General features: G+C 46.1%; 2 protein-coding genes across 3 annotated transcripts in view; both read left to right on the top strand.

Annotated features, from left to right (window-relative positions):
* Positions 1–9,847, top strand: part of HDHD5 (haloacid dehalogenase like hydrolase domain containing 5) — a 29,355-nt gene extending 19,508 nt beyond the window's left edge. For both annotated transcript variants that reach the window (XM_053255467.1, XM_053255466.1), the window contains exons 4-8: positions 45–138; positions 623–656; positions 4,032–4,206; positions 6,160–6,348; positions 6,831–9,847. In XM_053255467.1, coding sequence (XP_053111442.1) covers positions 45–138; positions 623–656; positions 4,032–4,206; positions 6,160–6,348; positions 6,831–7,197 — 859 coding nt within the window. In that variant the 3' untranslated portion in view covers positions 7,198–9,847. The remainder of the gene's footprint in view (positions 1–44; positions 139–622; positions 657–4,031; positions 4,207–6,159; positions 6,349–6,830) is intronic.
* A 5,690-nt stretch (positions 9,848–15,537) lies between these two features.
* TMEM121B (transmembrane protein 121B) lies at positions 15,538–24,001 on the top strand. Its single transcript, XM_053255458.1, has one exon. The coding sequence runs from the start codon at positions 16,211–16,213 to the stop codon at positions 17,783–17,785; it is 1,575 nt and encodes a 524-aa protein (XP_053111433.1). The 5' UTR covers positions 15,538–16,210; the 3' UTR covers positions 17,786–24,001.
* The last annotated feature ends 231 nt before the right edge of the window (positions 24,002–24,232 follow it).

Here is a 24,232-nt window from a genome sequence, read left to right as displayed (position 1 = left end):
GTTGCAGAAGGTAGACTGTTCTTTTCCTTAACCATATGAAATAGTTTAGGGTTCCAGTACATTGTCACCATTGAAGATGTAAGGAAGGCATTCCCTTTGCTGGATATGGTAGATCAAAGCCGGAGGCCGAAAGATCTGGCAAGTACCAACCTAAGTAGCAAAATGTGTTGAGCTGGAAGTATCTGTGTGGATGTGTCTCTTGGCAGAAAAAGTATTTCACTGCTTACTCTAAGATCTTCTATAGTAGCTCTTGTTTGGTTCCAGAAGGAAATCTTTCCATACCCACTGAAGCTTCTTGTGAAAGAGGCTGGAACTGTATCTGCAGGGATTTCATCCTTTGTAAGGCAGCTCTTAGTTTCCTATAAATTAAAAACCAATGTTCTGCAACGCAGAAAGTCAAACTCTACAAGCTTGCATGGATAAAATGATATATTGTTTCTGAGGCTTTAAATTTATTTAAAAATTGACTACTGTACTCTACAGTTCTTACAAAAAAAATTGTTCCTCGTGTCCTTGCAGTTAGATACCAAGCATCATTGCTTGCTCTTAAAATCTTCTGGCCTGTTCTTTGGAATACTGCAAAATGACTAGCTTCTCTCTTTTCTAATCACTCTTTTGACAGCCTCCTCCAACTATTGACTTCCCCATCATAGAAGGTAAGTGATTTTAAGCTTGTTTGATCTTGTGAATCATTACAAACACACCAGTTGGAGATCCTGTGTGAAAATGATAATCATGGACCCATCTAAAAAGTTCTTCTTGGAGCAAATTGGATGTCACCTCTGCAAATATGTAAATCTATGGTTGCTTAGATAATGGACATGTTTGGGGAAGAAAGAGATGTGGGGGAGAATGGCAAGAAAAAGGCAGGCTGTTTAAATCAGTTTAAAACCTGAGCTGGGTGGAGCAGTTGCAAGGGGAAATTGTCAGGTGGGAAGAAAGATCCAGGAAACTACAGACTGGTCAGCTTAACTTCTGTGCCGGGTAAATTGATGGAAAGCATACCTAAGAAAAAATTGTTAAGCAAAAAGAAGAACAGGCCTTGCTGAAGGAGAACCAGCATGGCTTCTGCAAGGGCAAGTCTTGCCTCACTAACCTTTTGGAGTTCTTTGAGAGTGTCAACAAGCATGTGGATAAGGATGATCCGGTCAACACAGTATGCTTGGACTTTCAAAAAGCTTTTGATGAAGTTTCCAACCAAAGGCTCTTGAATAAACTTAGCAGTCATGAGATAAGGGGACAGGTTCAATTGTGGATTGGTAACTGGTTGAAGGGCAGGAAACAGAAGATAGGAATAAATGGACAGTTTTCACAGTGGAGGGAAGTAAGAAGTGGGGTCCCCCCAGGGATCTATATTGGGACGAGTGCTCTTTAACTTGTTCATAAATTATCTAGAAATTGGGGTAAGCAATGAAGTGGCCAAAATGGCAGATGACACTAAACTATTTAGGGTAGTGAAATCCATAGTAGATTGTGAGGAGCTCCAAAAGGATGTCTCCAAACTAGGTGAGTGAGCGACAAAATGGCAAATGTGGTTTAATGCTGGCAAGTCTAAAGTGATGCATTTTGGAGCAAAATACACCAAATTCACATATACACTGATGGGGTCTGAGCTGTCACTGACCAGGAGAGATCTTGGGGTCATGGCGGACAGCTTGTTGAAAGTGTTGACTCAGTGTGCAGCAGCTGTGAAAAAAGCCAATTCCATGCTAGAGATCATTAGGAAGGGGACTGAAAATAAAAATGCTAATATTATAATCCACTTGTACAAATCTATGGTGCAGCCACATTTGGAGTACTTAGTGTGGTACTGGTCACCGTATCTTAAGAAGGGCAATGTAGAACTGGGAAAAGTGCAGAAGAGGGCAACCAAGATGATCAGGGGCCTGGAGAACTTTCCTTATGAGGCAAGGCTACAGCACCTGGGGCTTTATAGTTTGGAAAAGGGGTGACTATGGGAGACATGATAGAGGTGTGTAAAATTTGCATGGAGTAGAGAGAGTGGACAGATAGATTTTTCTCCTTCTCTCAAAACACTAGAACCTGGGGTCATCTCATGAAACTGAAGGCCAGGAAATTTAGGACCAACAAAATGAAGTACTCTTTAATATAGCACATAATTAATCTATAGGATTCTCTGCCATGGGGTGTGGTGATGGCCACTAGCTTGGATGATTTTAAAAAGGGCTTAGACAAATTCATGGAGGACAGATCTACCAATGGCTACTAGTCTAATGGCTATAGATCACCTCCAGCCTCAGTGGCAAGATGCCTCTAAATATCAGTTGTAGGGGAGCAACCGCAAGAGAGAGGGCATGCCCTCAGCTCTTGCCTGTGGGCTTCTCAGAGGCATCTGGTGGGCCACTGTGTGAAGCAGGATGCTGGACTAGATAGGCCTTGGTCCTAATCCAGCAGTGCTGTTCTTATGTTCTTACATTAAGTGGCTTACATACTGCACAGTTCACTGTTGTTCTCTACATAAAAGCACACAGGCACTGCTTGCGGTGGCGGGGCACCTCCATGCCTATTAAGCACAGTGTCATTGTGGTTCTGATGCTGCTCCCATCATTCCCAATGAGAGCAGAGCTGGGACAGCAATGACACTGTGCTTAGTAGGGATGGAGGCACCCTACTTCCCACACAGCCAGCACTCACATGCTTTTGAGTAGAATGCAGGAGCGGGTACGCATCTTGCTTAGAATGACCATGGAGTGTGTGGTATGTAAGCCAGTATCTCCTCCATTGTTTCTTTTCTGAAAGCACCCTTCTTAACCCTGCTTTGGCATTACAGGGCTGAGAACCCCATCTTCCCTCTTAGTGTCTAGTTCCCCTGTGAGAGTGTGTAAGAAGAAGGCAGTATCTCCCCCCCCTTTTTTTTTTGCACCATGGTTTTGACTTCTGATTTCCAAGGGGCAGAATCCACCTATTTGTCAGAATCCTTGCCAGGCAGCTTCATGTGAATCCAGCAAAAGATTATTGGACTCTCCAAAGGATCCTGTCCCAAAGTGCCTGACAAAAACCAAAGGGACAGCACCAATCTAGAGAAGACCTAAGGCTATACTAATGGGTATACAGAAATATGCAGAGCAAAAGTCTTATCAGTACTTCTGATAAGGATCATAGGATCATAATACATAATACATTGGATATAAAATGCAATGTATTAGGAAGGATTGTATGTATGTATTTGATTTATATACAGCCCTTCCTAAAGTGGCTCAGGGCGGTAGTATTTATTTATTTATCATATTTTAATACCATCTGATATGTACATCTCTAGGCAGTGTACAAAATTTAAAAAAATTGTAGAGTATGAGATGACTCCTCTATAAATGCATGCACCCCCAAGCTTTTTTGAAGGAGAATGCTCTTTGTGGGGAGGGGGGAGCAGTCTCTAGGAAAGTCGAGCCTGAAGACCATGTTACGTTATTGCTATGACTACTATTATTTATATTCACTCTTCAACAGAAAAGTTTTCAAAGCGGTTCGCATAGGAAAAATAATGAGGAGAGGGTCCCGTCCCCAAAGGGCTCACAGCCATAACAGAAACACAGGGTAGATACCAGCAACAGCCACTGGATGTTGGGGTTGAATAGGGCCCGTTGCTCTCTCCTGGCTAAATACAAGAGAATCTCCACTTTGAAAGGTTCCTCTCTGCCCAATTAGCAGGGGTAACTGGGTGCATCCATAGGGATATCTGGTAAATTGAGGGGAGCCCATCTGAGTTGCCCCATTCTTCAGATATACTTGATTGGGCTGCCCACAATAGCAGTGAAATAGCACAATTACTAATGCAATTCCCAACAATCGGTGCCTTCTCATACCAAAGAATGTGTGTTATGTGATTAAACAGTGAGGCAGGAGGGGGAAAGAGAGAGCAGATAATAGACCCCACTTGATGATGTGAGTGCAACATGCATGCACTTGTTTTCAAAGAGAAGCACGCTGTAGTAGGCAGGGTTATTCTATCATTTAGGTGTCTATTTTGGCATACTCTTAATTTAAAAATCCTCTGCATTTCTCTATTCTAGGGATAATTCTCTTTGGGGAGCCAGTCCGGTGGGAGACCTGCCTGCAGCTGATTATTGATGTACTTTTAAGCAATGGGAATCTAGGTGTAGAGCTGTCTACTGTGCCATATCCACATCTCCCAATCGTGGCCTGCAACATGGATCTCTTGTGGATGGCAGAGGCCCATATGCCAAGGTGAAGTAAATGTCCTATGGGGATCTTTTCCAACCAGTTTTTATTACCCATTCCCCAAAATCTGTATCATTCAAAGCAAACCTGTTAACAGAATATGTCCTGTTTCCTGTATGGAAAATTACCCAAGTTTAGCTGCCCAATATGTTTCATGGATGCTTACTGCAAAATATTGGAACAAATCTGTGTACATGGATGAGTGCTGCAGAAAGAGATGGCATGCAGTGATAATGCTGAGACTCTCTGCAATTGTGAAAATATAGGCAGGTCAGCGAATGCAATGAAACCAGTAGAAAAGCTTGCTGGGTTTTTGAACACAAAATACCCAAGTGAAAAGTTGTGCTTTGAAATGTTATTGATGCTTATTATGAAGACCATATATTAGCGTTTTCTGTATAATCTTCTATGCAGACTTTAAAATGGTTCTTTAAAAAACATTATATTGTAAAAGCTATTTTAAAAAAAAAAGACCTTTCTCAGTTGCCCTAGATGATTGTTTTGATTGGCATGATCCAGTATGGCAAATGGCAGTTCTTATATTCTTATTAAATAGCCTTCCTTGCCTTCACTGCTTTGGTCCATCTCCTCCTGGGTAATTCTTAGGGTAATGGAATCAGATATGTTACCACTTTTTCAATGACTAGCCATAAGCAAATTTTCAAGTTGATACATTTTCAAGCATATACTCACAGGCAAGAGAATATCTTCTACTATAAGGCCGTATATTTACAAAACTCTTAAATATTATAGCGTCTGAAACGTGCAGAATACAGCTGCAACTGAATCAGAATTTTGGACATAATTTCTCATTATGCTTCTGATGTATTTTGCATGTTTCAGATAATATTTAAGGGTTTTGTACAAATATGGCTGTATGTGCTCTTGCCAGTGGGTATGTATAACATCAGCTTAAAAACCTGCTTATGACTACAATCATTGGGAAAAGTTGGCAATGTGCATGATTCTGTTACCCTTGGAACAGAACGTGCATGATTCTGTTACCCTCCTCTAGCATGCCATTTCCGACGGCAACCAAGAGGCAGAAGCAGCATTATTATTAGAGAGAATAATGAAATTGTTTAAAGTAATCAAAAATATATAATCAAAAATATATAATCAAAAATATAGAACATATAGTTAAGTACATAATATCATTTGCTGAAGCTCAGTGAAAAAAGTGAGAAAAGTGGCTCTTGATGAAGATTACCTGAAATTGGTTAAATGGCTCAATTCCAATCTGCTGCTGTATTTTTCCAGGTTATATATTGATCTCCTCCTAGACTTTCCTTCAGCAATCTTCAGAACTAAATCCATTGCCTGTAGAGTGTGAAGTGTAATTAAAATATATTGTGTTTTGTTATCTGAATTCTGTTATATTGCCACACTGTGATTTTTTTAAAAAAATTCTTATATTTTCATTATATATTTCCATTACTGATTTGTTATTCTTAGGCTGTGTTCACATAATCACCAGGCTAAAAAGTTAATCAGGATTAGTAAGCATGGCCAGCAGAGCTGACTGTGTCAAGAATTTCAGGACAGTTATAGTCAAACTGCTCTGGTAATCAGCATTTAACCTGGATTCAATCTGGTTAACCGGAATGGTTTGATGAGAATTGCCCTGAAATTCTGGGTTACACAATTGGCCCCACTGGGCTCACTAATCCAAATTAACTTTTTAACCAGGATCCTTGTGATTGTGCAAATGTAGCCTAAGAGGTTCACTCCTTCTGGTTCATTTCAGAGAGCCCCTTTTGTGCCTGTGCATCTAACAGCAGCCAGCCAGATGCCTCTGGGTGCTCAGAAGCAGTATCTTTCCCCTGTTGTCCCTCACATTCCTAAGTGGGTCATAATGGAGACTGGGCTCTCTCGGCTGCATTAAGGTTTCCCCATGATGGTTGATAACTTCAGATGTCCCACTTAACATGTGTGCTGATGTTGGTCTTCCCTGGTCAGATTTGGCCATGGCACTTTTCTTGTCTGCTTGGAGAACATCTATAAGAAAATGACCGGCAAAGATCTGAAGTACGAGGCTCTGATTGGTAAGCCAAGCACAGTCACCTATCGCTATGCTGAACATGTGATACGACAGCAGATGGAGAAACGTGGCTGGAAGTCCCCTCTGCGCCAGCTGTACGCTATTGGGTAAGCAAGCCCTTTTCTTTGAGCCGGAGACAGGAAGACAGGTAGGAGCTGAGTGTCCGCATGGAGGAGGAGGAAGAGGGCTATGTACCTGATAGATCTGTTTCCCCCACTGAGGGAAGGCTGATTTGGTACCTCCTCCTTCTCAAGAAATAGTACATGGATGCTCTAACTAGATGGGGAAGAGGATTGGTCTAATGATTGAAAATAACCAAACTTTCAGTACAGTGTACTTTTAACTACTTAGGTCAGAGGGTCTCAAACTTGGTCCCCAGATGTTGTTGGACTACAATTCTTCAGCCATTGTGGCTGGGGAATGATGGGAGTTGTAGTTCAACGTCACCGCCCAGAGCCTTTGGATGGGGTGGTATAGAAATGTAATCAATCAATCAATCTGGGGACTCAAGTTTGAGAACCCCGACTTAGGTTTTCACCTTGATTTCTTGCCCCCCACCCGCTTCTGCCTTCTTGATGGCTACTTGCAGGGACAACCCAATGGCTGACATCTATGGTGCAAACCTCTACAACCGTTACCTCCAAGCTCAGACTGAAGTAAACATAACTGCTATGGCAGCAGATCCTCAGAGTGAGGAACCTCTTGAGGTGCAGAAAGATGGCAACGTTCCTATCAGCTCTGCGGAGAGTTGTCTGTCTATACTAGTCTGCACAGGGGTCTACAATCACCAAGAAGACATGCCTGTTGATCAGAATGAGACCCTGATGGAGACTGTATTCCATGGCCACCGGGACTTCCATTTTGACCCAAGCTTGGTGGAGGCTTCGCATGTGGTGTGTGACGTGAACGATGCTGTGGAACTCGTCCTTCAGAAAGAGAACTGGAAACGGGAGTGATTTGTCCATTGTTGCCAGCATCTGATATGGGGATGGAAGGGAAAAGGCAGATTTGAGGCCTTTCTCATTTAACCCATGCCAAAGTAAAGAGAGATTCTCCACATGGGGGATCGTAAAAAACAACTCATACTCTAATTTTTGTCAAGAGGGGGCTTGGTAAGGCTCTAGTCCTCCTTGGGTTAAAATCCTGGCAACAGCTACCAGGTTAAAGCACCACTTTTTTGCTAGTATGGGCTTGGCTGCAGAGGGATGGAGTTGCCTAGCTGAAAGAGTCACTCCACTGCCCCACTGATTACAAGTTTGTGAGATTTTAATATTCTTCCCTTTGCTCAAAATGCAGCCAACCATCCTGTGATCTAAATTTGCAGGTGAAAAGGACTTCTTGCCAAGGTCAGTGTGAGACTTTGGTGCTATATTTTTGCATCCTGCTTAAGTTCTGTAAAGTGTGTCTAAGCCTTTTCTCACGATCCCGTGAAAGAGACTGAGAGATGGCGGCAGGGAAGGCTGCAGGAGCTTACCTTGCCTGCAGACTATTCTGCCGCTGCCTCTGGGTGTGCGGATGCCCAGATGTTCTGCTGCTGCCTCTGGCAATGTGGAGGTGCTGAGGCCGGGAGTGTCATCCCAGCCCCCAGAAATCCCACAGTGCACCAGGCGAGCGTGTGGTGCACTGTGGAGATCCCCCCGGCACTGGCCAGGAGCCCCACAGTGTCTCAGCGCCAGCTGCAAGCAGGGTGTGAGTGCGCCTGTAACCATGGCTAACTGGAGGGCTTCTTTGGTGGGTTTTCCACTGAGGCACCACCGGCATTCTCATGAATCCTGGCAGTTCTTAAATGCAGCCTAACTTGGGCTGGGCATCCCTAGCCCAGGTTAGACTGAGCATGAGAACAGCCTCTTTTTGTTTTATCAGGACCATCATAAGGGTCACTTCATTTTTTAGCTCTCACTTCTCTTCTACAGGGTGCTTGAAGTGCACAGATGTTAAATCTGTGTCTTAATTGACTTTATGGCAATGGAGCCATGTACAGAACCTCTTGCTAGAGCAGGAATACTGACTGCTTCATGTGATGTAAAGTGGAAGTAGGATAGCTGGTAGGTACTATCTTCTAGTGAAGAACAGCACCTTCATGGTAAAATGGAGGATAGCACCTTCACCTCCATGGTAGGAATTCAAGGAACTCAGGTAGGCAGGATAACTAAATCTCACTTTCATGGCATCACAACCTCTTCATCCTACCCTTTCCAAAATACTTATTCTGGCTTGTCACCAAAATGGGCAATAACATTCTTTCTCTTCCATAGGAGGCCTTGTGGCTTTAGATTTCTGAGGTGTGTGTATGTAGGAAATGATCCATGACCTGCACCGAGATTAGCTCAGGGGTCATTGATCTGTGGGTTTTGGAGTTGAAGATCTGCTGTCTGAGCATCATCTGAAAACAAAAACCCTTCACCATTAATTTGTAGCAGCTGCCCTTTTAAAGCGGGGGTGGTGGGGAGTTTTTCCAAATTGTAGAACAAATGGATTTATTTGGCATGAAGTGCTAAGGGAAAACTTGTAATTTTTGTGTTCTTTGCACCTATTCTGCTTTTCCTCCCCCAAATGGTGACATGAATTCTCTTTCCAAACAAATATTTCCTCTTAAAAGACTGGCTGATGGCCAAGCCTATGATACTTCCATGGAGTGTTCTACCACCTTGTTGGGATCCAGGGCTGTGGCTGTTTGTTTATTTGATCACTGTTCCTAGTCTTGCCTGTTATTTGTTAGGAACATAGGAAACTGCCTTATCCCGAGTCAGACCACTGGTCCATCAAGCTCAGTATTGTCTACCCAGACTGGCAGCGGCTTCTCCAAGTTTGCAGGCAAGAGTCTCTCTCAGCCCTATCTTGGAGAAGCCAGGGAGGGAACTTGGAACCTTCTGCATGCAAGCATGCAGGTGCTCTTCCCATAGCGGCTCCATTGCTTAAAGGGAATATCTTCCAGTGCTCACACATGTCTCCCATTCAAATGCAAACCAGTGTGGACCCTGCTTAGCAAATGCATCCTTGCTACAAGACCAGTTCTCCTTTTGTGTTTGTGTTCCCCATAGCAATCATTGGCCTGAATCTGAAGAGATCTGGCTTGCTTGCACACCACTGTAGAGATTTAGTAGGAAGGCTGCTACTGAAGCCAGGCAAAGAATACTTAGTGTACATGGTTTAGCAGGGGATGCTGGTGCAGAAATCCGCTTCTGTGCGTGTATCACCCTCTCTGAAGTGAGGCAGCCAATTTTAGAAGCTGTGCTATGTATGTGTCTGATCCTATTTGTGTGCCAAACCGACTTTTGGATAAGATACTTTTCTGAAACTTCAACCAGATGCAGAAGTGTTATGTTTGGCACCCGTGTGGTTGGTGATGTACTGTAATTTAATTGGCTAACTGTGAGAGAATCCTGTCCCCCCATTAATGTATAAGCAGGAACAGCTCCTAGATTCCCTTTATCCCTAGAGAAGATTACTACATTGTAACATGAGCAATATCCTTATTTTCTTATACTGATGTAATTAATCTGAAAAGTTTGTGTGTATTTTAAATACAGTTTGACTACATTTTAAATACCCTCTTTTGTAATAACGGAACTGGTGGGCTTCAACACTGATCCTCTTGATACTCTGCTGCTGAACTGTTTTTATGTCTTAACGTTTTCCCAGCTATACTACTAGGTGGATCTTTCCCCTGCATGGCTATCCTTTAGGGGAAAGGAAGACTATTCCCTTCCTGCTGAACATTGCAGAAGCTATGCATGATAATCCCTCCCTCTCGTTTATTGCCTGCTCCCATACAAGCTTCAAGAGGCTTTTATCCCTCCCTTCCACCAATGAGGTTAGAATGGCACACATGGTTACTCTCCCCTGAATCTTATCTTATGTTACAACAACCCTGTGGGGTGGGTTAGACTGAGAGGGAGGGACTGGCCCAAGGTCACCAAGTGAGTTTCAAGTCTGACTGGGGATTTGAACCTGGGACTCCCTTGTCCTAGTCCAACAATCTGGCCACTATGCCACCCTGGTTTCCCTAAGCTACAGGTGAAACTTGGAAAATGAGAATATTGTGCAAAAGTCCATTAATTTCAGTAATGCAAATTAAAAGGTGAAACTGATATATGAGACAGACGTATTACATGCAAAGCGAGATAAGTCAAGCCTTAATTTGTTATAGTTGTGATGATCATGGCGTACAGCTCATGAAAACCCCAAATCCTCAATCTCAGAAAATTAGAATATTACATGGAACCAAGAAGACAAGGATTGAAGAATAGAACAATATCGGACCTCTGAAAAGTATAAGCATGCGTATGTATTCAGTACTTGGTTTGGGCCCCTTTTGCAGCAATTACTGCCTCAATGCGGCGTGGCATGGATACTATCAGCCTGTGGCACTGATGAGGTATTATGGAAGACCAGGATGCTTCATTAGCGGCCTTCAGCAATTCTGCATTGTTTGGTCTCATGTCTCTCATCCTTCTCTTGGCAATGCCCCATAGATTCTCTATGGGGTCAGGTCAGGCGAGTTTGCTGGCCAATCAAGCACAGTACACTGTATACTTTGTAGTCTTGCCTCATAAGAAAGGTGCTTTAGACCCCTGATCATCTTGGTTGCCCTCTTCTGCACTTTTTCCAGTTCTACAATGTCCTTTTTTAGATGTGGCCACACCACAGTTTTGTATAAAGGCATTATAATATTAGCAGTTTTATTTTCAATCCCCTTCCTAATGATCCCTAGCATGGAATTGGCCTTTTTCACAGCTGCTGCACGTTGAGTCGACACTTTCAACGAGATGTCCACCACGACTCCAAGATCCCTCTCCTGGTCAGTCACCAACAGCTCAGATCCCATCAGCGTATACTTGAAGTTGGGTTTTTTCATTCCAATGTGCATCACTTTACACTTGCCAACATTGAACCATATTTGCCATTTTGTTGCCCACTCACCCAGTTTGGAGAGATCCTTTTGGAGTTACTCACAATCTGTTTTGGATTTCACTACCTGAAAGAGTTTGGTGTCATCTGCAAATTTGGCCACCTTACTGCTTACCCCAATTTCTAGATCAGGGATTCTCAACATTGGATCCCCAGATGTTATTAGACTTCAACTCCCATAATCCCCAGCCCCAGTTGCCCAGTCCAATAACATCTGGGGACCCAATGTTGAGAATCCCTGTTCTAGATCATTTATGAATATGGTACTTCCAACTCTTTCTGTGTCATGCAAACCTGGAAATGTTGGGTTCCCTCACCTCCTGCCATACTCTGCCCATCCTCAAATGTTGGTTACAGATTTTGGGTGGTGGAGGGATTCTGACATTTCCAGTTTGCATGGTATGGAAATGAGCGGAAGTACCAGCTCGCGTGAGCAACCCACACCCTCCAGAAACCTCTGGTTTCCTCTTGCTTATTTCCTGGCAGTTGTCTGAACCTGCCCATTGTATTTCAGTGCTTAGGTTGTCAACAACAAAGCAGAAGATGATGTCTTTAAGGGCAGTGTGAGATTTGCCAGGTGTGGCTTCTCTTTCACAGTGTTGGCATATCTAAAACTGTACCTACCAAGCAATTCTTTATGACACTACTGGTGCCCAAGCAATCCTGTTGGTGTTGCAAGTAAGAGCATATTTGATCTAGGAATTTATCCACCTTATGGAAAAAGCTGCTTTATATAGAGTCAGACCATTGGTCTACCCTAGATCAATATCTATCTATCTGTCTGTCTGTCTATCTATTTATCTATTTATTTATTTTTCACATTTTTATACTGCCTTTCATAAAGCATCCCAAGGTGGTTTACAAAAGTTACAATAAGATTCCACAAAAATAATTTAAAACCAGTTAAACAGTAAAAACCACAAAACACACACAAAAAAACCAACCACCAAAAGAAAGAGACAATAGAAGCAGGAGAGCTGAGAGGCCTGGCAGCTGAAGGGTCGACACTGACAGGTAGTGGCTCTTCGAGATTTCAGGCAAGAGTGTTTCCCAGCCCTACTTAGAGATGCTGCCAGGGAGTTAACCTTGGACCTTCTGCATACAAAGCAGATGCTCTACTAGTGAGCAATGTTGGCCATATATTCACACTGCCAGTGGAATATGTGCCTTTGAAAACTGGTGTTTAATCATTGAAATTTGTATTAGACTGAAGAGGGAGAGATGTTCCTTCTTTAAGAGCACAGTATAGTGTTTGGTAGACAGAGAATGTACCCACAGGCTTATCATCTTTAATAATAAAAAAGACAGAAAGGAGGTGGAAAATGCTCGTGAGCAAGAGAGAAGCAGGGAGTCAAATTACGATGAGAAAACCTGGCCAAAAACAGGACCCTTTTTGTATGAACACAGGAAGAGAGGTTGTGTGAATATTAAGCAGAAGAGAATGCAGTTGGAAAAGGACAAAAAGAGAAAGGGCAGATGAAACAAGGAATAGAAAATGAGATATATGGACTAGAGAGGGAAACACTGTTAGAGTGAGAAGAGAAGAACAATAAGTCAAGCCCACAGAATGTGTCAATATTTGCAAATTTTAAGTAAAGATGGATTATGGAAAGAAAGGTGAGATGTCATATAAAAAGATGCAGAATAAACCAAATGAGCCACAGAATGCAAAATGGAAATGAGGGGCTAGAGAGAGAGATCAGAGAGAAGTACAGTACAGTAACTGAGGCAAGAGAGAACTGGCAGAATGAAAGTTATCCCTCATGTTCAACATCTTGGCATGTTAATTTGTGTTTGCTGAGCTGCTTAAGATCTTACCATCTTAAGTAGAACTCATCCATCCTCCCTCTTTTTAATCTAGAAAGAAAGATGTTTCTCTCTCGCTCAAATGGCACATTTGCACTTTTTTAAAAACCCAGCATAAAATCAACTTATCCTCCTTTTGTCTTTCCGTTCTGGAGCTGCCAACTCCTGACAGCTCCCATAAGACATAATTAAGGCTTTTAGAACTTGTGCTTTATTTTAAGCATTTCTCCACCCACAAACTCTCCAGCCCTCTGCTTTTTCTTGAAACCTGTGATCTAAAGCTAGACCCTTCTAACTGGTCTGGGAGAAGAAAAGTAGTCCTTTTTTCTTGTGGGGAGGAAAACCTTTAAACAACTTTAAGATGCTCACAGCCAAGAGCCAGTTGATTTCAGTTTTGTTTTTAAATGGCTCCATTTTGAACTTTACAAAAACCCAAAGAAACCATCACTCCAAATACTCTGAACTTACCTTCTTAAGGTCAGACTTGGGTGTAAAAAGAAGTGTGTGTGTGTGTGTGTGTGTGTGTGTGTGTGTGTGTGTGTGTGTGTGTGTCGGGGGTGGGGAATCTAGTGTGCTTTATGAAACTAGGGCACAACTCCTCTTGCTTCCCATCTTGTGAGCTTCCTAATGGCCACCATGAGAAGCACGATGCTGGACTAGTCCAGGGGTTCTGAAATTTGGGTTCCCAGATGTTGGACTACAATTCCCATCATCCCCAGCCACAATCAGCCATGGTGACTATGGGTTGATGGTTTGTAGTCCAACAACATCTGGGAACCTACGTTTCACAACCCCTGGACTTGATGGTGGTTCTTGGGTTCTTAAACATTTCAGTGATCAGAAAAGCTGATTCACAGCAATTTGATTTGTCACTGACAAGAAGGTTGATCCTGACATTGTTGAGTACTTCGACAATAATCAGGATTTAATAACCTAGTTTAAAACATTCCAAGGCACAGCCATAAAGCATTAGTCACCAACATGGTGTTTCTAAGCCTGTTGAAATCATCTATCTCCCCACTGAGGCTGGAAAAGGCTCACATATATCTGGAATTATAGTGAGTGAAAGTCTTCCAGATAGGAGAGTATCACTTCCCGGGCTGGTGTGAGCCCATCTTTCCCACTTGAGAAATCAAGCAATATTACATTTCCTAGGGAAGTCACAAATCTCAGCCTCAGCCGCCCCGCACCCCAACCCCACCTCCATCTGGCAATATGAGGATAAAAATTCAACCCTTTTTACACAGTTGTAATTGAAGAGCAGCTTGATCTAGTAGGGATACTCTGAAGGAAGTTCCATTGAATTCACTGGGACATAATCCCTAATTAACATCCATAAGATTGTAGCCTCAAATGCAGGTAGAGCCCTTTGAATGCATGAAATGTGAAATGTACTCATACAGCATAACAGCTGAATCAAGCTATAGAGTTCCACCATGTCACATGAAAAATGAACAGGAACTATCCTCTCTCAAGATGGCCATTTGACCTACCAAGGAGCCTCATGGCCTATCACAGTTTCTCCTACATCAGAGGGTGCATTCTGAGCACAAGCCCCTCAGTAATCCATCAAAAATCTTCCATGTGGCATCTCTGAAGAATCTATAAAGACAAGTAGATTTTAGTACAAGTTTCATGAACAAGGGTGCCCTCCATCAGACACATGCAGTGATGATATAGTAAGCACTAGTCCATGAAAGCTTATGCTAGAATAAATGAACATTTAACGTGCCATAAGACTGCTTGTTTATGTTGCAGCAGACTAACATGTTCGCTACTAGGACTGTGCGAATTGGAAAAAGGGGGATTCCAGTGTCAGAATTCCTGTCCCCCACCAGCAGGAAGCATTGGAGCGGGACAAGTGCCTTGGGTATGGGAGCATACAGGGAGTGACCCAGGGCAGCCTGGGAAGCCCATACAGCTGTTGAGAGGACATGCAGGCTTCTGGGGATTGTTGACCCACTCAGAACTTGTCCTCTCCTAGCATTGTGAAATTGCCTAATGAGGAAAGTCTTCAGAACTCAGGCTTTTAATGCCCTTTAAAACACACTGTGAAACATGCTTCAAATAGGCTTTTAGCAACATATAATCTGATCTGATAAAACTTTGTTTTAGATCTTGTATTTTACACTGAATTATTAAATCTTTGTGGTGAACAGTTCTTAGACTCTTTGTTTGTAAACTGGTCTGAGCTTTTAACAATAACTGGGAGGGATAAGGTGAAAAGATGAAAGTGCAATAAGAACCAGTGTTGCTCTCCCATACTTAAGTCCCCCCGCCCCTCTTCCAGACATTGCAAGGGTGTTGCAGTGTTGCAGGGGCTTCTCATTAAGCCAGGAATCACTACTCATTATGCTACTACTGCTTAAACCAGAGGTTTCTCCAAGCTGGGTCCCCAGGTGGTGTTGGACTACAGCTCCCATCACCCACAGGCTATGGATGATGGGAGTTGTAGTCCAACATCATCTGGGGGCCCAACTTGGAGAAACCCCTGCATTAAGCCCGCTTGAGTGTGCACCCCTCAGAGGTGCATGAAGGCAAGCGTGTTCCTTCCTCGGCAACAAGAGCCGGCGCCTCCTCAGCCTGGTGACTCATTTGCTGATGCATCAGGCCGCCCACCCAGTTGCCACGAAGCACGCGGTGAGGGGGTGGGCAGCAACAAAGCCGCAGCTGTTTCCAGGTAGCCTCTCCTGACTCACGAGAAACCCCTGCCTGTGCCCCTCCCTCGCGGCGGGCTTGCCAGCACCACCGGGCAGACAGGCAGGCCCTTTCCTGCTCGCAGGGGAAGGGAAGCGTCGGGTTCGCCCCGTCCTCGCCTCGCGGCGCCCACCACCACCCGCCCGCTCCTTCGCCTCGCAAGAGCCTACCCGGCGGGGTCCTCTCCGACCCGCTGCTCCGAGTCCCGGCAGTGCCAGCCGCCGCCTGAAGAGCCGCCCCTCTTCCTCCTCCGCGCCGTCTCTCCAGTGGCATCCGCGTCCCGGGCTCTCGTCCTTCGCTGGATCCGCTCCGGGTTTCTCCGGATTCCGACGCCGGGGAAGGGAAGATCCAGGCCGGGTCTCGTCTTTCGCTCAGCCCCAGCCCACCGCTCCCTCCCCTCCGGCCGCCGCCGCCGCCTTCTCCCCTGCTCGCCCATCCTCAGCGTTTCCTTCGCCCGCCGCTCCCCGGGGCTGGACCGGTTGCCCGCAGGCTGCCCGGCCGGGAGGGCAGCGGTGGCCCGCCCGTCGACTCCGGGAGGAGCGGCGGAGGACGACCATGCACCGAGTTGTCTCCAACCAGCGCTCGGTCTCCTCCTCCTCGGGCTCCTTTCAGGCTCCCCCGCCGCCTCCCCCCGCCGCAGACCTGCAGCCCCTTTTCCTGGGCGGCGGCGGCGGCGGCACCAGCAGCACCAGCAGCTCGAGCGGCGGCACTCGGAGGGGCAGGCGGGGCTCCGTGTCCAGCTCGGCCTCCACCCGGACTCGAGGCAGCAGCAGCGGCAGCAGTGACGACGACGAGGAGGAGGAGGAAGCCAAGCCCCTCGTGCCGGTCCAGGAGCCCAGCTCGGCGGCGGCGGCGGCTGCTGCTCCCCCTGCGCCCGCCGCCGCCTGCTCCTCGCCGGGCTCCAGCAGCACGTCCACGTCCGGCTGCAGCATGACCGCGGGGGAGCTGTACGGGGCGCCGATCGCTGGGCCCGGGGCGGCGGCGGGGGCTGCCGCCGGGCTGCTGTGGGCTGAGGCCGGCGGCAGGGCAGGCGGCGGCGGCGGGTCTCGCTGGGGCTACAAGGCGCTGTCCCTGGTGCTGCTGCTAGGCCAGGGCGCGCTGCTGGACCTCTACCTGATCGCCGTCACCGACCTGTACTGGTGCAGCTGGATCGCCACCGACCTGGTGCTGGCCGCTGGCTGGAGCATCTTCTTCTGTCGCAATAGCCGCGCCCGGCGGCGGGACCGGCCGTCAGGGGGAGGAGGACACCAGGTGCCGCCCCCGCCGCCCCTGCACCCTTTGCTGGGACACCCCCCGCACGGCGGAAGAGGCGCCGGGGCTGGCAAGGGCGCGGGCGCTCCTCGTGGCGGGGACTTCGCCTACGCCCACCTGGCCTGGCTGATCTACGCCATCGCCTTCACGCCCAAGGCGGCGCTCATCCTGGGCACGTCCATCCTGGAGCTGGTGGAACTGCGCCTGCCGCTGGGCGCCACCGGGTTCCGCGTCACGCTGGCGCTCTCGGCCCCTCTGCTTTACTGCCTCCTGCGGGCCATTGGCACGGAGGGCAGCGGAGGCGACGGCTCTGGCCAGCTGCTCCTCCCGCCCCAGCCGCCTCCCCAGCACCGCGCAGCAGCCGCCTTCCTGGCCACGTGCTTGGACCTGCTGGACAGTTTCACCCTCCTGGAGCTGCTGCTGCTCCAGCCCGGCCGGCCTTCCCTGCCTCTGCCGCCAGCCCTGCGGTACATGCTCATCGCCGTCTATTTCCTGTGCCTGGCCTCGCCTGTGCTCTGGCTGTACGAGCTCAACGCCCCGAGGGCGCCCGGCGCCGGCCGCCTGGCCCTGCACTGGCTGCTGCACGCTGGACTGCTGGACGCGCCCCTGCTGGGCCTGCGCTGCCTGCTGCTGGTGCGCTACCAGCAGCCGCTCTCCATCTTCATGCTCAAGAACCTCTTCTTCCTGGCCTGCCGGGGCCTGGAGGCCATGGAGACCTGCTGCCTCCTCTCCTCCGCCGGTGGGCCTGGGGGCATTGCCAAGAACGCGCCTGCTCCCTCTGTGGGGGCCGGGGCCGGCCAGCTCAGCCACTGCATCTCGGAGAACGACATGGGCCCGCACGGCTATGTCAACACGCTGGCGGTCACTGCGCAGAGCTGAGGGTGATGGGGAGGGGACCCCAAACCCATGCCAGTGCCCACTTCTTGGCTGGCCACTTCTGTTCTCCCAACCACTCTGCACCCATCTTTCTTTTCCTTCTAACTTCCCCATCCTGGTCTGGTTTATCTTCTCCTGGTTATTTTGCAATTCTCCCACTTTTCAGATGAGCCAGTTCACCCAAACTCAGCCCCCTTAGTAATGGTACCTCCTATCCAGCCCTCTAACTCAGCACTACATGATTCCGTTGATCAATTGCAGTGTATGTCTCTCACCTATGTGCCTGTCCCATTCCTGCCCCAGAAACATCCACTACCCATCACAAATCCTGGGAACCCCAGTCTATACCCATTCTGCAGTCTCCCTGCTCTGTTTCTGTGCCAGTCAAGCCCCACTCAGCTCAGTGACTGAGGCCCTCTTTTTGATCATCCATAAGCCTACTACTGATCTCCAACTGATGAAGCCTCAATTACTTCATGTGTTATCCACATTATTTGGATACTACTAGGAATCCACTTTGTCCGCATGGTTAAACTGTGTGTAGAGATGTCCACACATTGGGCATACTTCAGTCATAAAGTGAGCAGTGTGATTCCCCACCTCCTAATAATCACATGTTCCACTGCTGCAGTCTCTGTGCTACCCTTGCCTTAAATCTATTTCCTACTACCCTGTATGCTAATCTGCTTCTACCCCCCTTTTATAACACAGCAGCTTTTACACACACACACACACACACCTTTTGTAGGAGGGCTTCTTCACTGGGCTCCATCCAAGGGATGGAGACACCAAGCACCGCTGAAGTATCAGTCACTCCCAACCCATTCACTGGGCTCTAGTCATGCCAGCAATGAGCTTATTTTTAACCATTCCTCATCCCAACTCCTTGATTCTCTCCCACAAGCTATTCTAACTCCTTGGTGTCCTCGCCCCACACCAGAACCCAAATCATTTCTACTCATTCTGTAGACTCTGTTTCAGCCACTTGATTTGCTTCAGCTACGGACCTTTTACCATCTTGCCTGTGTATGGGCTTATAGAAATCAAGAAGGATGGGGGTCTGTTGTTCAACTACCTAACTACATTACCCAAACTGCGTATTTTCCAGTCATCTTCATGAGCCAGTCATAGACACAACAGGAAGGGAAAAGATTACATGCCTTCCATGTTTCAGCCTTGCTCTCTCTGACCTGTCGTACTTACTTAGGTGCCTCCTACCACCACTGCCTATAGGGATGGGCGGGGGGCAAAAAGGGGGCAGCTGCCTCCTGGAGTACCAGGAGAATCCCACTGGAATGATGACTTGCCTGATCTATTCTAGGTAGATGTTCAGGTTCTCCATAGCCTCACTTGGGCTGCTTCCCATGCAGTGGTGGGTAGCCCAGCCATAACGCTGGTGCTAAGTCAGACTTAGTTCATTTTGAACGCTAACGGTGGGCTGTACCACTTCAGACTGCAGGTGAGGGCAAACAAGGTTGAATGCTCCTCCATAAAACATTTCCCTCCTAGGTATTGGGGAGGAGGGTTTAGTCTGCCTTCTCCCTGACAGGCCAGCTTTCTATATGCATGGAGTTTTGTTTCGAGTTTTTTTGTATGAAGGAACATACAATCATGTGAGCTTCTACCTGCAGACTGAAGTGGTACTGCCCAGGCACAGGTTTTCCATCTTGGCAAGAAGTAGGTCATGGCTGGTTAGAAATCTGTGCCTCTCCTTAGCAGTGTTGCTCAGGGTGCTGCATCTGCTGTGCTCGTTGCTAGAGCCAAGGGCAGATCAAGGACACCATTTTGCTTACCAATGGCTTCCTTTTCTACATTCCTTCAAACAAGCTGACTACTCAAGAGGAAAGTGTGGCGCAAAAGATCAACACCATCAGCAAGGACAACTAAATCAGCAAGAACTGCCTTTCCTAGGAAAAGACACTTGTTTCCTTCACAGGCTCTTTTTAGTCCCAGGCACAGTTTACAGTCTCTCAAGAGGTTCATCCACATCTTCTCCTTTGTGGACCAACTCATATTTTTTGCATGGTCACTGGTGTCCCCCTGTGGGTTTCATTTTGCCCTTCTCAATTCTCTGCTCCATGTCAACAAGAGTTTTGGCCTCTGCCATACTTGGCTAGTCCCCATGGTTATGATTTAGGAAGAGAGAAACTGCTGGACATGTCAGGCCTTGGAACATGTGATTTTTCTCCACCTCCAATGGAGAAGGTTGCTTTTCACCCTCTTGTACATTGTAAAAAATATCCTACTGTTCCCCACCTCTGCTGAGATGATATAGCCTCTTTGTGGGGGACATTTATGGGACTAGGGTGGTGCTCTGCGATCTTTTAAGGAGCCATCTTTTTTCCTTGTTGAAAATGTCTACCTCTCTGTTTGAACCTCATTGCATTATGTGCTGACTTTGTGCAAATGGGACAATTGTGTCTGGTTTTATCCAGAGAAGGACCTAAGCCCCCTTCTTGATTGAGACATTTAACTCGCTGGTGATAACAGGGTTTATCAACAGGGTTGATAACAGGGTTTATCTCCGCTTGCCAAGACTCTGGTTTTTCTTGAGGATAGACTTGCATGATTTAAAACATTGGTGCTCTGTTTTGAGGGCAGTCTTCACTTGTTTAGATTTATGGGGTCAGCAGTGATAGGTTTACAGGCAAATGGACCCTGAACTCCAAGCAAATAAGGTGAAAGGAAGAAGGAAGCTGAGCTATTCTTTCTTTTCTAGATATTTATTGGTGCTGCTTGGTAATGCTTAGTATGCTAATCCTAATTTGCCATGGAGTGAAACCTAGCAGAGGGAGAGATCATATTACCAAAGCTCTTAGGGAGGATCATAGAATTGGAAAGGCCCTTGTAGGACATATCCTCTTAACCCCCTGCTTGATTCAGGGAATCCAGAGAGCTAGAGCATCCTGAACAGCCTCTGCTTGAAGATCTCCAGTGAGGGGAGATTCCACCCTTCTCCTCCAGGTAATTGGTTCTGTTGAACTGCTCTTACTATTAAATAGTTTCTCTTTATGTTCAACCTTGTGTATCTTGGCAAGAGCCCCAATCCTTTCCCCATATAGCAGTTCTTCCTTTGTGTGCATGTGGATCCAAGATTGCTGGGGAGGGGTGTTTCCTCCTATCTTATTGGACCCCAGTTGCCCTTGGTTTTAAAGCACCATGAGTTGCTTTTAACTCTGCAAAACCCATTGTGCTTTACATGTACACAAATGGAGCTGAACCAGCTATGAAACCCTAACTGCAAAATTCTCCTTGACGCAGCTTTTTATAGGCAAGGTGTGACCCATAGCTTAGTGGTAGAGCCCTTGTCTTGCATGCAGAAGGCCCCATGTTCAACCCCTGGCATCCCTAGTTAAGGAACCTGGGCTTGGGAAGATCGCAGAGTGCTGCTATACTGGGGTGCATGGACAATGGTCTGATTCAGTCTAAGGTAACTCCATGCGTGAATAGGAGAGGCCTGAATTTCTAGAAGATCCCGTATTGGGCATGGTAGATGACAATGTCAAGATCCTACCCACCTCCCACCCGAAGCTGACTAGGCAGCATAGGGGACAGAGAGCTAACTAATTACTATCCAAAACTCTGCGATAGGATGTATTGGGGGGGGGAGGTTATCCCCTATTCTGTACACATGTTCCCCTTTTCAGCCAAATTATGCCATGGAGAGGGAGAGGGTACAAAAGCCAGAGTAAAGGAGAAAGAACATGGTCTTCAGGCACTGCTAATACTATGTTTACATTCAGCCTTTTTTCTCTGGACCTATGTATGGAATTGGTACTTCCAATGGGTGCTTCATTCCTTGGAAAGCCAGCCAGGGCTGCATGGAGTCACTGTGGAGTACCTGCTTGCTGACCTCAAGCCAGTCTGTGGCTATAGAAGAGAGGACTAGACTTAACTTTTTCACCAGTGCTTTATTCCATCTGGTCCCAGAGCAGAGTTTTTGAAGGATAATTGTGTGACATTCTGGCCAGAGGCCTTTGCTTCAGTAACGTCTTTCTATTTGTCTGGACAATCTTTGGTGCTGTGACTGTGATTGTAAAATTAAGTACTGTGGACTTTCCCCCTATGCTCTGAGATGTTTTTTAGGGGGGATGCTAGTTTCCTATGAGTGTACAAACAATACTTTTGCCTCTTCCCTGAAAAGGGAGAATCTGCTGTAAAGCAGCCTGTTCTTCAGTAGCCAAAAAAGCAGCAGACAGTCCAAGTTACTTTTATTTAAAGAGGCCCACAACTTAAGTTTAAAATTGCATGGTTAAATGTTTTGTGGATTATGTGCCTGTTACAAGCCTGATGCCATAAGTGATTGGGCGGAACTATTTGGCACCTGTAAAAAATGTTAAGCAAGATTAGTAGTGCAAGATGCCTGATTTCCTTGGCAATTTTGAGAGAAGAGCTCAAATGGGCCAGTTCAATGCCAGCTCCAGCAAACAAGAAAGAGAGGCAGCACTGAGAGTGTGCTTGTCAGGATGTCCTCCTGACCACCCCTTGATCTTGTGTGGGGACCATTGGATGTCCAGCCCACACACATGAACAAGAGATGCAGAGAGCCAGCGTAGTGTAGTGGTTAGAGTGCTGGACTAGGACTAGGGAGACCCGAATTCAAATCCCCATTCAGCCATGAAACTAGCTGGGTGACTCTGGGCCAATCACTTCTCTCTCAGCCTAACCTACTTCACAGGGTTGTTGTGAAAGAGAAACACAAGTATGTAGTACACCGCTCTGGGCTCCTTGGAGGAAGAGCAGAATATAAATGTAATAATAATAACTGTAGTCGAGAAGAAAGAAAAACAAGTTAAAATAATCGACATGCAATACCAGGGGATAGAAGAATAGAAGAAAAAGAAATAGAAAAAAATCACAAAATACAAAGATCTACAAATTGAAATTGAAAGGCTGTGGCAGAAAAAGACCAAAATAATCCCAGTGGTAATTGGCGCCCTGGATGCAGTTCCAAAAGACCTTGAAGAGCACCTCAGCACCATAGGGGTCACAGAAGTCACCATCAGCCAATTACAAAAAGCAGCTTTACTGGGAACAGCGTATATTCTGCGACGATATCTATAACAATTGACAATAAAATTCTGGCATCCCAGGTCCTTGGGAAGGACTCGATGTCTGGATAAAATAAGCCAGTCAATAACACCTGTCTGACTGCGTAAACAAGAAATAATAAATAATAATAATAATAATGCACGAGGATGGTGGGATGTGCGGAGAACATTCCAACAGGAATGCTCTTGGTGCTCCCCTCCCTGCCCATGTTCTGGGGCCGGTATAGTTGAACCAGCACATTGTTTACTATGAATTGTTGAAATGCAGGGGAATCCTGCTGGTTCAGAAGACTAAACTAGAACCTCCTTTATGCCATGCAGTCAACATTTATTCAACTGGGATTTTGTGTGTGTTTACATAGGTCTTGGCACAATTCAGTACTTTCACCCTGATCCAGATGAAACCACCATTGGAAGCAGGCTTCTGCACATGCAGTCCTAACTAGATGAGGAACTGTGCATGCAAATCCTCTCTTTGCTCCAGCTGCCTAGAGAGAGAGAGTCCCCTTAATCATGTCTGTCTGTTGAAGGAGGAGGGGCTGAATATCATACTGCCTCCACTTCCAAACAACAGGGTGTGTATGATTACTGGTTCTCTAAGAGGGATTTGCACACAATTTGATTTTACATTACTCAAAATAAATATTGGCATACATATGTACTTGCCTAACCAAAAGTTTTAAGATTCATATCCCACATGCCTCTCATTATGCATTTGTACTAGCCTAAATCAACTTTACTTGGAGTTTTGCAAGTTCTGGCTCACTGTTCAGCTATTTAAAGAAACTGGTTGACATAAAGCACAGTGCTATATGCACGGTAGAATATAACAGCTGCACAAGAGTACTGTTTGTACAGTGGAAAAAATGCACAAAGTTGCTTCACTGTTGCACACATCTGCACAATTTTTGTGCTTGCTCAACAGTGCAAACGTTAAATTCTGTTGCATGCATAGTGTGTGCAGTATGTCGGCCACTGTGAACATAGCTTTTTTAGTGCAAGCTCCTAGCTTATAGGAACTGCTACTATAACAGCAACTGTCTTGCAAAGATTAAGAGGAAAGAATAGCATAAATAAAGGAAAACTAGCATCCCCTCAAGTTTAACAGAGCTTATGTTTTTTTAAAAAAACAACAGATTTTGTTCTTAAAATAAAAGTTAGCAATTTCTTTCCTGGTGTGTGATTGTTTATGAACTTGTTGCAGTGCAAGTCTGATGAAAGAGATACAAATTCTGCACCCAGCACTTTAAAGGCAGAGAACACTACATAAAGACATATGCCTATTCTACACATGCAGTAGAATGTGATGTTGAAGTTCTGCCATTTCTACCACCTCAGCACACAGCTTCAGGCTGGGAGATCACATCCATGTATACATCCTATATTAAACACACCCCAC

The sequence above is a fragment of the Hemicordylus capensis genome, chromosome 5 (genome assembly GCF_027244095.1).
Source record: "Hemicordylus capensis ecotype Gifberg chromosome 5, rHemCap1.1.pri, whole genome shotgun sequence".
In the NCBI taxonomy this organism is placed as follows: domain Eukaryota; kingdom Metazoa; phylum Chordata; class Lepidosauria; order Squamata; family Cordylidae; genus Hemicordylus; species Hemicordylus capensis.
Note: the sequence above shows the minus strand (reverse complement) of the source record. Positions and strands in the feature narration are given on the sequence as shown.